This window comes from Triturus cristatus, chromosome 8, assembly GCF_964204655.1.
Source record: "Triturus cristatus chromosome 8, aTriCri1.1, whole genome shotgun sequence".
Lineage (NCBI taxonomy): Eukaryota > Metazoa > Chordata > Amphibia > Caudata > Salamandridae > Triturus > Triturus cristatus.
In genome coordinates, this window is record NC_140591.1 from 858097153 (window position 1) to 858110065 (window position 12913).

Here is a 12913-nt window from a genome sequence, read left to right on the forward strand (position 1 = left end):
TTAAGTCAGACTGAAGCTTTTTAAGAGTGATTTTGTGTCTTGTGGTCTTTTTAAGAGGCTAATTATTTTTCCTCTCACAGGAGAGTAAAATAAGAATTGCTGTCTAATTAATCTAATAATTTCCATGTTCTGAATACAGTCTATAGGAGAGCACTTCTTAAGTAGATTTTTATTTCGTGGTAGTTTAACTTTCCCAGAAAAGACTTCACGTGGGATTCATACTTTATAAGTAAGTTTTGTTCAGGCGTTTGCAAATCCGTGATGGCTACTTGTAATCTTCCATTCAAGTTAGCTATTTTACTTGTATTACACTATATTCTTCCATCCATCTTAAAATACACAATATCGCCACCTTTGTATTCCAATACCTTAATTCCTCTATGAGAAAGTCAATACAAAAGGACAATATTTTGTAATCACAGAAGGAATTATCAATGATGTTCAGGTCAGACATCAGCCCAATGGTAGAATGTGATACAATTAGATAATGTATCAGTGAAGGTCATGTAGCAGAAATATGGGTGTAATTAGCTGGAATATAATTTTCAATTCTCCCATTCACAATAAGGCACTTATTTTCCCTCAGAAACTCCAGAAGTATTAACCCACATTTATCAGATTCTTTTTTTACTTTGAAGTATTGAAGAAGGACATTTTAGAACCTATCTACATCAGCAAAGACTTGTATTGCATGATTAGAAACTTTTGCATTGACGTCACCTAACATGACTGCATATTGAGATTTCTCAGATTCAATAATTTGAGAAATTAAAGGGAGCAATGGTTAAGTTAGGGAAGTATTCCTCAGGACTGGGGGAATATACGCATTCATTAAAAACAATGCATGGTCTCCTGACATAAAGCCAATATTCCTAGTGATCTTTGTGTATTGAACTAAATTTGAAGGGTGAGTAAAACAACATTAGGACCATGTGTAATTAGTTCTCAGTAAAACTGCAATGCTCCCACTCGCATGCCCCCTCTTGGAAATTTTGGTAGGACAGCTAAACACATAATATTTATTCAGTTGAAGATCTACAGTTGAACAGTTTTTTTTTATACAAAAAATGTCTTTTTTTAAACCATTAAAAAAATTCCGTTTATGAGAGAGAGGTCTGCCATATTCTTGGAGAGGGCTCTTATACCACTGTTAAATACATTGGCATGACATTTTTTATAGAGTGTTTATGATTAAGTGTACCAGCCAACCAATTCCAGTGTTAAACATAGGTCCTTAGGTATATTATCTTGTTCTACTATGGAAACCAATCTTGCCTACTTGTCTTCTCCATTAATCTAGAGATAAGAATTGAACTTTCATTTATCAGGGTAATCAGGGATAACATCTATACCTCTACTGAGGAACTTATTTGTAACCTTAATTTCTCAAAAACTACTGAACGGATTCACACCTAATCACAAAAAGCATGCCATTTGGGTAGAGATCTAGCTTTCTGTCAAACTTGGTGTAGTTCAGTTCAGCTATTTTGGCTCTTGCTGTGCTTAAATTTCCTTTGGAAAATTACATGGGGAAAACACATTTTGGACCCACCACTTTTTCTCAGACCCCGCTTGATGGATCACCTCAAAATTCTCCAGGATGGAGCTGATGGGTAAGACTGTTTTGAGAAAGTTTTATGAAGATTCGTCAAACGGCATCAAAGTTATTAGCAAACAAAAACATCCATGTCCCATGGATACATGGTCCTAACTATTACTACAAGGCTAGGGCCCCCAGCACAAGGAATATCCAGAAAAAGAGGGAGCCCTAACCTGAAAAGTAGAGTCCAGGAGGTGAATACCACCAAGCAACTTTTTATCTCTTGAAATCTTTCTCCATGGGTCTGAACACATACAGCATATTGAAGAAGTTGAGAGATACCGGTGCTGATGGGTAGTGTGGCCCTGTCCCACATAGCCTGTGACCCCAAGACCCCGCCCCCTTGATGGGTCAACTTGGACAGTTACACAAAATGTGGTTAACATTTTACACAGCATATCTGAATGCCTAGAGATGCAGTGTTGAGAGGCAGGGGAACGGATGATCGTGCTACTATATTAGAGGTTGTTGTGTGCTTTTCATTGTAATCCATAAAGTTAAGAAATAGCCTTTTCTTTTTTTTAACATTTTGTGGTGTAATCCCTCAATAGGGTGCTGCAGATTAGCCTCACTGATGTTGTTTGGCATAAACTGGTCTGATTGCTCGGAGATCTAATGGGCCATTGTCATGCTGTATATAAAAATTACTAGTTTCATGGTCCCATGAGACCCCTAGGTGCAACTGCCCAGATGATAGTATTTTTATTAACTTGAATTGCTATACATAATAGCTCTCCCTATCTAAACTGGTAGCAGATACTGGCTGGTGGTAGGAGTGGATGTTGCTGGACAACTGCTGTTGCTACGGTGCATATCACACAAAGATAGTAGGTCACTGGGGAGCATACTACTACTGGAAATGTTCCATTGGCACAGGTCCTATGTCCTTGAGTGCCTATGGACTGGACTTGATCTATACTACTATGTGCCCCTTGCAAACCCAAGCCCACCCCTTCCTTTGTAGACTTCCAAAGCCGAAGTGGTAGAGGAAAGATGACCAAAACCTGAGGTAAGATCAGCCTTCTGCTGGTCTAACCCAGGGTGATGCATGCAAGGGGCACTGCGTGGTCTCTGAAACCGGCTCGCTTGTTGGGAGCAGAGTCCCAGTGTACGCCCATAAGCCCCTTGGTGGAAAAGGCCAAATGGACAGGAACATGGAAAACTCAGCCTTTATCCCCCAAACTGCCAAGACAGAGAGATGACGACCAATAAATATTTGTATTACTGCATAAATATTTCTATTGTTAAAAGTATGCTGCTGGGTGAGTGCTTTCTACAAAAGTGAACATGGTTCTTTTTTTTCCTTTTCAAAGCATTACCAGAATGTGAGCAATAAACATCAGCATAGAAAGACCACCAGAAACGACGCCAAGAGACAAAAACAGCACAACAAATCCTGAAACGAATCCACCTCTGTTCCTGGGGTCGCAACAATGAAAAGGTGCCTGAAGCAGGGGGACTACGTGGCCGAAACCAGCACTATATTAAGGAGTCACAAGTCCGAGAAAAAGCAAAAGGCCTGTTCCAAGAAAGCAGATGATCTGTCTCGCGACGACCTGCTATTCCTCCTGAGCGTGCTCGAGGGAGAGTTACAGGTCAGGTGTTTGTTTTCTTATGTTGTAGACCATGGGCCGCGTATTCATTTGTGATCTACAAATGGGTTTCTTCTGCCGGTTCAGACACGCGCTATTAATCATGTTTCAAAGAGCTGTCATTATTGCATGGTAATGGTATGCTTGTCCTGAAGGATCGCATCCTTTTCAGCCTCCCTTGCGTCAGCCCAGAAACACGCACTATAACTTATCACAAACGGCAATGGGCCCTTTAATGCGAAAAAGTGAATGTTTGATCTACGGAAGACGAATGTGTACATGATGAAACTGGGGAAGAAAGTTAAAAAGAAAAAAAAAATCTGTATCTATACTATTTAATCTGACAGGGTTCCATACCTCGCCATTCCTTTTTGAACGCAAAATGGAAGCTATCGGTCTTAAAGCTGAACAGTGAGCTTGACAAAGTGAAACAAAAATTGTGCTAAATTCACAAACACTTTAGTAAGAATGTAAACCATTGAGATGGTCTGCTTGCCTTTCTACAGGCTCGTGATGAGGTAATATCCGTGCTCAAAGCAGAAAAAATCGACCTGGCATTGCTGGAAGCACAATATGGGTTTGTGACACCGAAAAAGGTTCTAGAGGCCCTCCAGAGAGATGCTATCCAAGCGAAAGCACCCCAATGGCAAGAAGACATCTACGAAAAGCCCATGTGTGAGGTACGTGCACTCGCAATAAGGTTTCTCAAAGGTCGGCAGCTGCTTTAAGAGCCAGGTGGCATGCTAGGGACAGGGATTCTCTTTCTGAACCACTGTGCAATACAAATGTATACATCAGAATGTAAATATTTTAAATACAAAAGCTGCAAACAATCAGACTTGCCTTTTTAATTAAAAAAATGTTTCTGTAACTTTACACTTAAGTTGGGGAAAAATTCAAATTGTATTTGAGACCTGAAATCTGAACTGATGACTTGTGCATTTTACAGCTTGAAACATTAAACCATTTGAAGAGACCATGTAGCAAATGGAGTGAAACATTCTCTACTACAGGGCCAACCTTCATGTCTTCAGACTCATCAAACTCCGCCACATACAAGGATAGTTAGTCTCAGAGCGTAGACTTGATTCCTCAGCCACCCCACGGTATTGCGGCATGGATTAGTACACTTTGTGGCATCAAACTAGACATTTTGTGTCTTTTTTGCTGTACTACCCAGGGCAGACCTCTCCGCATTGTAATGAAGTGTTTCCATAAGGCTAATCCATGCACCAAGAGAAATGACATTACTGGCCATCTTAAGGTGAAAAGAAAGTTTACAGCCAAGATGAACACCAAAACTAAACACTTGTTGGCGGGAGCAAAGGTATCCAGAAAAGGATACTTCTTTGCTAGAAGGGTAACAGCCTGCTTCTTAACTTGTACCATCTTACTGTTGCGATTAACCCAAACTGCCCTCCGCTGGTATCATTTGCCTTCGCAGCCCTGTCCTGACTTGGCTTGGCTTGGCTTCCCCCTGCTATTAAACCTCTACCTATCCTCGGTTCTTCCTGACCACTGTGTTGGTCAAGGCTGGCATCAGGAGTTTCTTGGTCCATATGTATTCAATTGTTGCATTTCCTTAAAGAGGCACAAGATGTATTTTTTGGGGCTTCCTAAGTAGATGCTCAGTTTGTTCCGCAGGGGGTTACGGAAGAATGTTGGTAGAGGAGTCACTCATGAGTAATGTGTAATGGTGCTGGCTGCACTTTCCTCAGAGTGCTTCTCTCCTCAGGGTGCCCCAACTCTCTTTAGAGTATTCCCAATCTTTCTTTTTGGGAGATGCTCTCTGTCTTGAAAGTGCCACTACCCTACCCTCTCTCAAGGTGTTCCATCTCTCCTCATGTGATACCTCCAGCCCTTTACCCTCGTTGAGTTGCTCACTATTTTTCTTCCCAGGGTACAGTCCACACTTTTGCTCCTGTTTTACGCTATTATATTATCTCCTCTTGGTGTGCTGCTCCACTCTTCTCGGTGCACTTCTTGCCTCGTCTCTCCTCAGTCTGCAATTCTCCCGTCCTCTCAGGGTGCTTCTCAGGTTACTGTTCTTTATTCACTCAGTGTGGCGTGTTTTCTTTTTTCTCGCTGCTCGTGTTGTCCATTCTATCTGGGTCTATCCCCCCCCCCCCCCCCCCCCCCCATTGAGGGGCTGCACTATTGTTTTCAAAAAGGGATTTCCTGTCACTTTCATGATGCAACTGCTTCTTAAAGTGTTGGCTTCTATCATGTGGAACTGCACAATCCACCTACTCCCTATGGTGTTAATCTTTTATTTGAAGGTGAAAGTTTGCCACTATGAGTGTGCTACTTTCTCTCAAGATACCCCATCCCTGGATGGTGTTATGTTCTCTGGCTTTCACTCCGAGGGCTGCCTATTGCCCATCAGGGACAGGACTCTCTTTACAGAGGCCATCTCAGAGTCGTACCATTTCTCAGGGTAATGTGTTCCCTGAGTAGCCCCTTATTGGACGCTATTTTCTGTGGAGTTTCTGTCTTACAGATTGAATCCCCCTTATTGAGAAACCCCTCGCAGGACGCAGCTCTCTCCGGGTTTCCCTTTCCCAGCAACCCCTCTCTGTGTATGGTTCTCACTTCTAGTGCTGCTCTCTCAAGGAACAGCTGCCGTCTTACTCTGCAAACACAAGGAGATGATGGATGGAGCACTGAAACGTTTCAGACACTAACCCACAGTCACAAATCTGGGTTGAATCCACCATCATTCTTTAGCTCACTACGCCACCCCAGTTCAGACCCAGCCATATGCAAATCAGTCTTGACCCTGTTCCTCACAGGAACAGTCCAGCCTGAACTGCCAAGCCAGGTCTATTTTTCCTATTTGTGGTGCTCTCAACCTACTTCCAGCTTGTGATGTAAACCTGTGTGAAACCCATAGTTAATATAGGACCGCTTTAGATTTCTGAAAAGTAGATACAATTCAGAATTCTGCATGCGGTCATATGTGTAGATCCCTCAAAGATTTCCCAAATAAACTAAGTGTTTAAATAAAGAAATATTGAAAATGAGTAGGAAAAAACAGCCATTTGTGACAACATTTACATCTGTAACTTTTTGTCACAGTGGCTGATTTACAAAAGCAATATACCATTACGTCAGCTAGACCCTTCTGGTTGCGTGGATCTGTAGGGTTTGTAAGTTCTCCAAGAACCTAGAAGGTACCCAGAGCCAACAACTGAGCTTCACCGTACAATAGTTTTTCTTTGTGTACTGAGTATAGAACAATTCAAATGGAGAAATATGTAGAGTGAGAAATGGGTATCAAGGAAACCTATGCATTTCTGATATGGCGTTTACGAGCAGTAGTTATTTTACATCTCTGAATTTGTGGGTACCCGTACTAACATTAGGTTTAGCAAGTATTTTTCAAAATATCTTTTTTCTTTCACACTGGCTTACATTTGGAAGGCATGAATGCAGCGAAATCCAATTGGTAATACTGAATGTTCTACTATTCTATTCTCTCACATGTCTTCCGATAAAAATGGTACCTCACTTTTGTGGATAAGCCAAGTTGCCGCGACAGGAAATGACCCAAACATGCAACATGGACACTTCACATTTTCCCACTGAGAGCGGACTCTTTTTTCCATTGTGGGTACCTGTGGTTTTTGGGTGCAGCTAGCACCTAGGGAAACATAGAAAACCTGAATATTTTTTTAAACTAGACACCTTGGAGAATTCAGGATAGGTTGACTTGTGTGGCTTTCACTGGGTTTGTTTTACCTAGAACCCCTTGCAAAACTCAAACTTTGACTTTAAAAAAACTAATTTTCCTCACATTTCTGTGATAGAACGTTCTGGAATCTGCAGGGAGCCACAAACTTCTCCCCACCCAGCATTCCTCCAAGTCTCCCAGTAAAAATGGTACCTCACGTATGTGGGTTGGCCTAGTGCCCACAGCAGGAAACATCCTAAAACACAACATGGATACATCACATTTTTCCACTCAAAACTGATCCTTTTTTTGCAAAGTGGGTAGCTGTGGATTTTGGGCACTAGCTTGGGCGGCACCTAGGGAAACCTAGCAAACCTGAACATTTTTTTAAACTAGACACCTGGGGGAATCCAGGGTGGGGTGACCCAACATGGATACATCAAACTAGACACCTGGGAGAATCTTGGGTGGGGTGACTTGCGTGGCTCTCACTAAGTAATTTTCAGTCAGTCAGTCAAATTCTTTATTTCGGCACTAGGCCAAAAAAGCACATAAAAATGTTTACATTACATTAAAATCACGTCAACATACAGAGAAAAATGGCCTGGCATGTAGTTTACATATATAATTAAAATACATGTTCTTATTTCTCTCTAAAATAAATAGTTAAAAAACAGCATAAAAACAGTATAGAAACCACAACTGTTGTAGGGTCCAATTTTTGTAGCGGTTGAGAGAGAATTGGACTCAGGAGAATATATTGCACATCATGACTAAATACCTTTATTGTGAGGGCTGAACAACACACTAGTTTTTCAAGACTCCTCATGTCACAGGCATCTATGTCCAAGGTCAAATATCACAGCACGAAGCATAGAAGAGTAATGACTAAAGGCAACAGCGGTCAGATTGTATCATGCTTACACTACCTTAACTTACTAGGCAGTAAATACTGCTTTACTCACTGATTAGTGTACCACTTGCTATGTTATCAGCTGCTATACACATTGACGACCATGCTCCTATCAGGTATTGAGTTAGTTCAAAGAGCATCACTTTGTTGTTACCATACCTTGGAAATCTGAGCGCCTCTGCACTCCCTGATGACCAGAGAACAGCAGAGCGGGATTATCCACTGTCTCCTACAATGTAAGTAAGCTGGTCAGAAAAACATAACATGTTCCATAGTTTCGTTGCTGTCATTACATACTGGACATCATCATTGATCTGTAACCCACTGTCCTTGTTCCCACTTAGCAATAATGGTTTGAAGTGATAGGGTCCCATAACAATATTACAGGTACAAGCGCCTAGCTTTTGGTGGCTCAATCTCATCCAAAGAGTCTTCCAGGATGTGCCTTGTATTAAAAGAAAGCATCAGTGAGAGAACCTCAGCTTGTCTGGGTATGAAGATGTAAGTCTCTGAAATGCCAAGAGTCAGCTTTAAGCTGATCTTTAGAACAACCCCCAGCCTCGCCTGGGCCCGCCACATGCTTGCCTTCCTATGTCTGTAAGTGTGGATTTCAAATATTTTATCCAAGCTATGTTGCCAGTGCCCACATGACAAAGGATTTCCTCTAGCCCCTGCCCGTAGCAGAGGAGCTCCGGGTTAACTCAGATCATCCTCCAGTAAAGCAGGGCATTAAGGCCCATTATGTCAGATAGTACTCTCAACCCAAGAACCATCCTGAGGGGTAACAATGGAGTGCTAACTGGTACACCAACCAACTGGAGTATAAAGCGGCTTTCCAACATGGACAAGGAAGTCGTATTCATATGTCACCAAAGTTCGGCTCCATATGAGGCTATCCCAAAGGCCTTATGATTATAGTAGATCTGAAGGGCCAGCTGTACAGGGCGAAACTGAGAGCCATGCAACATTTTATGATCCCACCCACCACTTGCTCCATCCTAAGCCTGCGTTGCATGATATGAGCTTACCACCCCGTGTGTTCTGCAAGTGTTGAACCCAGGTAAGCAATTGTGTGAACCCTTTTGAGTGGAACGTGGGGGTTGCCCTGGTTGTATGCCCTGGGTTCAGAACCATGCATTTGGTTTTGCTCACATAGATCTCCAGACCCATAGGCTTGCAAAAACTCTCAAACTGTTTCAGCAATCTTTGGAAAGCCATTGGGGACTTGGAGAGGAGTAGGGTATCATCAGCAAACATGAGGCCCCTGCATGTTTGCCAATCTAGCCGCATCATTATCACACTAATCCAAGTACCCCACCCCTGCCTCACTCCTCTAGTCACAGGGAAGGGTGGTCGGTCAATTCTCCTGCATTACCACACCTAATCTGCGCATAGTTTTCTGTGTGCAGCCTCGCCATGATGTCTAGAAGGTAAGTGGGCATTCCCAACTCAGAGAGGACCCTCCATAAGGTTGTTCTGGGATCCAAAACAAAGGCAGTACATAGGTCAACAATAACAACATAGAGTTGTTCCCCACCCAGCGTAACAGTCTTCCAATACAACAGCTGTAATTGGAACACTTGGCCCGGGGTGCAAATGGACTCTCTAAAACCTGCCTGTAGGGGTGAAAAAATGTAATTAGCCGACAGCCAGTTCTGCAGATTACCCAGGATGACCTTGCTAAACAATTTTTGGGTATTTTCGATTGGTCTATAGTTCACAGGCTGGTCTTGATTGCCCTTTTTGAAGATGGAGGTGAAGGTGCACCTTTCATAATTTGAGTTAAAATCACTGAAAAATAGGTACTCCAAATGCCCAAATTGCTCAAAAACAGATCCCCAGGAATTATGTCTCGCCCTGGGGTTTTGTTAGAAACAATGCCCCCAATGACCAGACTGATTTCCTCTGAGGATACTTTCCTACCCTCAGGATCAAGGGATCGAGCATCAGACCCTTCAAAGACATCCCCTTCATAATTACACCCATCTGCCCCCGCAGGGGGGCAGAAAGAATGATGCCCCATTTAGTATTCTTTTAAACATGCATTCCATGGCATCTGGTGGGCTTTCTGCCCCCTGGCGGAGGGCAGATGGTGGTAATTGTCCAATCTGACCTCGGAGGGGCAGAAAGACTGATGTCCCACTTTGTTTGGGATGGGACATGGTCATGGACATGCCTATGCCCATATTCGGCAGCCTCCACCCCTATATCTATTTTTTTAAATCTTTCCCTGGTGTCTGGTGGGCTTTCTGCCCCCCCCCCCGGGGAGGGGGGAGATCAGGTGTAATTACCCCTATCTGCCCCCAGCCGGGGGGGGGGGGAGAAAGACTGGGGCAATTAAATCTTCTGAAGTGAGCATAAGCTGTTACTGAAGGGGTCGCTCTCCCATCCCTGTTGGCAAGTGGGTGGATCCCTGCTTGGGGAATCGCTCTCCTGTGGTAATGTCCGAATCAGAAATCCACTGGGCAGAGATGGCATTGGAAAACAGAGCTTCTCCTCTTTCCAAGGATACTGTTCCCAAAGGAATCAGCGTTTGGGGGGCTGAGATATGGCCTGGAGCACTGATTCAGTGAAAGTAAAACAAGACCATCAGCTTGTTTTACTTTCACTTTCCTGTAATGACATCAGCACATCCTGAGCGCTAATCGTCATTGCAGGAAAGACAAGCATTGGCATAGCCAATAGGTCTCGCCTCTGGGACCTTTTAAGTGTTTAGCTTGAGCTATTGGCTATGCCAATGTGTTAAAGTTATGTTGTAAAATAGTGTGGCTGCTGTGTAATAAATAAAAAATGTGTTAGTAGCAAAAGCCTTATTTATCCAATTGTTACCCTCTTCTGTGCTAGAATAAAAAGTTGCGTTAGATTTCTGAAAACCTCGGGGCAGATTTACAAGTCCCTTGCGCCACTTTTGCGTCACTTAACATGGGAAAAGGGACGCAAAAGTGGCGCAAGGGGCTTGTAAATCTGCCCCCTCGTCTTTTAAGTCACTTTCACACTGGGTAAGTTTTATATCATAAATATCTGCAGAGTTTTCAGGCCTCATGAGAGGGAAGAATAAAAGTGTTGCACCTTTTATTCCACAGAACGCACTAGGTCATCAGGAAGGGGTCACGCATGGGTTAGCCAACAGAGAGGAGTGTGTCACCCCCCACTCAACTCGGATGAGATGCAGCCTCCGCAGTAGGTAGCTCTCGAAGGAGGTGTAGTCGCTGTACACCGTGTTCATGCCCACGCTGCGGCTATGTAGTGTAATGTTAGTGAGAACAGCGTTAATGCTAGTTTGCAAGGCATACTACCAAGGGCTCTCTGAAGTTGTTGCAGCAGTTTCTTTAAAGCAGTCTTTCACATTTAACTGACTCGTGGTCTATGGCTGCACTGCTTCACCCGACTGCAATCTCAGGCAAGTCATTTTTCTTGTTTAAATGCAACCATGTCTGTATGAACGCGCTATTTAGGAAGAGGTCGAAAAAGGAGTTCTGACTGAACACATTCCTTGGCAAGGCAAGTGCAAACACTGCACAATGCCCATAGACACAACTAATATGTACTTTCGAAAGGGGCCCGCCGCGGACAAGCAGAAGCAGAGAAACGGGACCTTACATGCAGAGAGTCACGAGCCGGAGCAGGTAGAGAGGTAAGAAGAGAGACAGCAGGAGCAGGCAGAAAGATAAAGCAAGAGAAAGCAGGAGCAGGCAGAGAGAGGTAGGAATAGGGAAGCCGGAGCGGGCAAGAAGATACAGGAGCACAGCAGGCAGAGGGACGGACGAGACAACAGACAGATAGGAGTCTAGGAACAAGCAAAAGTAACAAAGTAAGGGAGATGTAGGCGCTCTGGAGCAGGTAGAGGAAAGGGGAACAGAGGAGCCGGGGCAGGTATATTCGTGAGGAATGCAAACACATCTCTCGGGGTTAGAGGGGCAGGGTGAAGGTGTGAGGTCAGGAAACAGGACAGACAGGAGTTGCTGAATTCCCTGAGGTAAGAGAGTCCGCGGTGAGGGAGCGTGGGAGGAGATAGAACAAGCCCGGGAGTTGTAAGCGCGCACGCGCTAAAAGGAAGAAAAAAAAGGACGCTGAAAGAGAGCAAAAAATAGCATCTAATAGCTTGAAATATGACGTGTATCTCGTGGAAATGGGTGATGTAAACACCAAACTGTGATTATGTTTGGTGCTCCAAAAATCCTTCCTTAAAGGGTGTGTAGATGTGAGGCACAGACACTGGACACCAGGAGGCTTAAGTAACACGTTCTGGCCAATTGTTGAGCTCTGGCAGATATTCACCTATCAGATACGTTAAGGGGTTGGGGGTTGTTTGCAAAAGAGCTGATCTCGCGAGCAGCATTCACTTAATCTTCATGTTGCTATTGCTCTAAGTGTCAGATACGGAAGTTTCCCTAAATTACGCTTTTCTTCCTAAAAGAAAAACAACGGCTAAAGGACCACTTATAGCTTCGAGTCAGAGTTGCCCTGCAGTATTCTTGATCGGTAAACGCGATTGTTCCCAGGCCATTCATTAGTGGGGATGTCTGGGTGAGGAATATGGACTCGCTGTTATACAGGTCCTGTAAAACACTGCTTTGTTGACCAGGTTGGCCACAGTGTACCAGCAGGTAGGCATCTCAGAGGGAAGAAGCATTGGGTGCACGGCCGTGAAAGTGACGCGGCCGCGAAAGTGAAATTGATCGCGGGCTGTAAAGGTGCCCGCGAGTGATGCACTTAATGACCCATGATGGAGGAAAGCCAGATGGCGGCTGAGCGCGTGCACGCGCGCGTAACCGCAAGCTTGAGGCCAGCAAAAGCATGTGGTAGCACTTTGAAAACCCACTTACTAAATGTCTTGCAGAGCAGCGCATGCACTGGCTTAGGCGAGACCTAAGAAACGAAATCAGGTTGCTCGGGAAGCTCTTCCCGAGCAGCCGGATGTAAAAAAATGATGAACAGCACCAAAAGGGGCCTTTAGGTGCCTTCCTAGTATGGCCGTCGGCCAATGGCTGCAGCTAAAAGGTTAATAAGGAAGGGAAAGTAAACACCAGAGGTGCACAAGTCTGTTATTTGTCCTTTCTCCTGGCCGCAGACTTGCCTTTTTTTTAATTTTCAAAGTCCGAACGTTACATTTCGAAGCCACTGTGCTGAATATC

The 12913-nt window shown here is 44.0% G+C and overlaps 2 protein-coding genes across 5 annotated transcripts in view; one reads left to right on the top strand and one right to left on the bottom strand.

The window, feature by feature from the left end:
* The window catches only part of CMSS1 (cms1 ribosomal small subunit homolog), a 1297886-nt gene that overhangs the window by 844700 nt on the left and 440273 nt on the right, over window positions 1-12913 (bottom strand). The gene's annotated exons all lie outside the window — the stretch shown is intronic.
* FILIP1L (filamin A interacting protein 1 like) overlaps window positions 1-12913 on the top strand; it is a 946987-nt gene that overhangs the window by 576099 nt on the left and 357975 nt on the right. For all 3 annotated transcript variants that reach the window (XM_085622364.1, XM_085622365.1, XM_085622366.1), the window contains 2 exons: window positions 2914-3195; window positions 3699-3872. In XM_085622364.1, the coding sequence (XP_085478490.1) occupies window positions 3034-3195; window positions 3699-3872 (336 nt within the window). In that variant the 5' untranslated portion in view covers window positions 2914-3033. The remainder of the gene's footprint in view (window positions 1-2913; window positions 3196-3698; window positions 3873-12913) is intronic.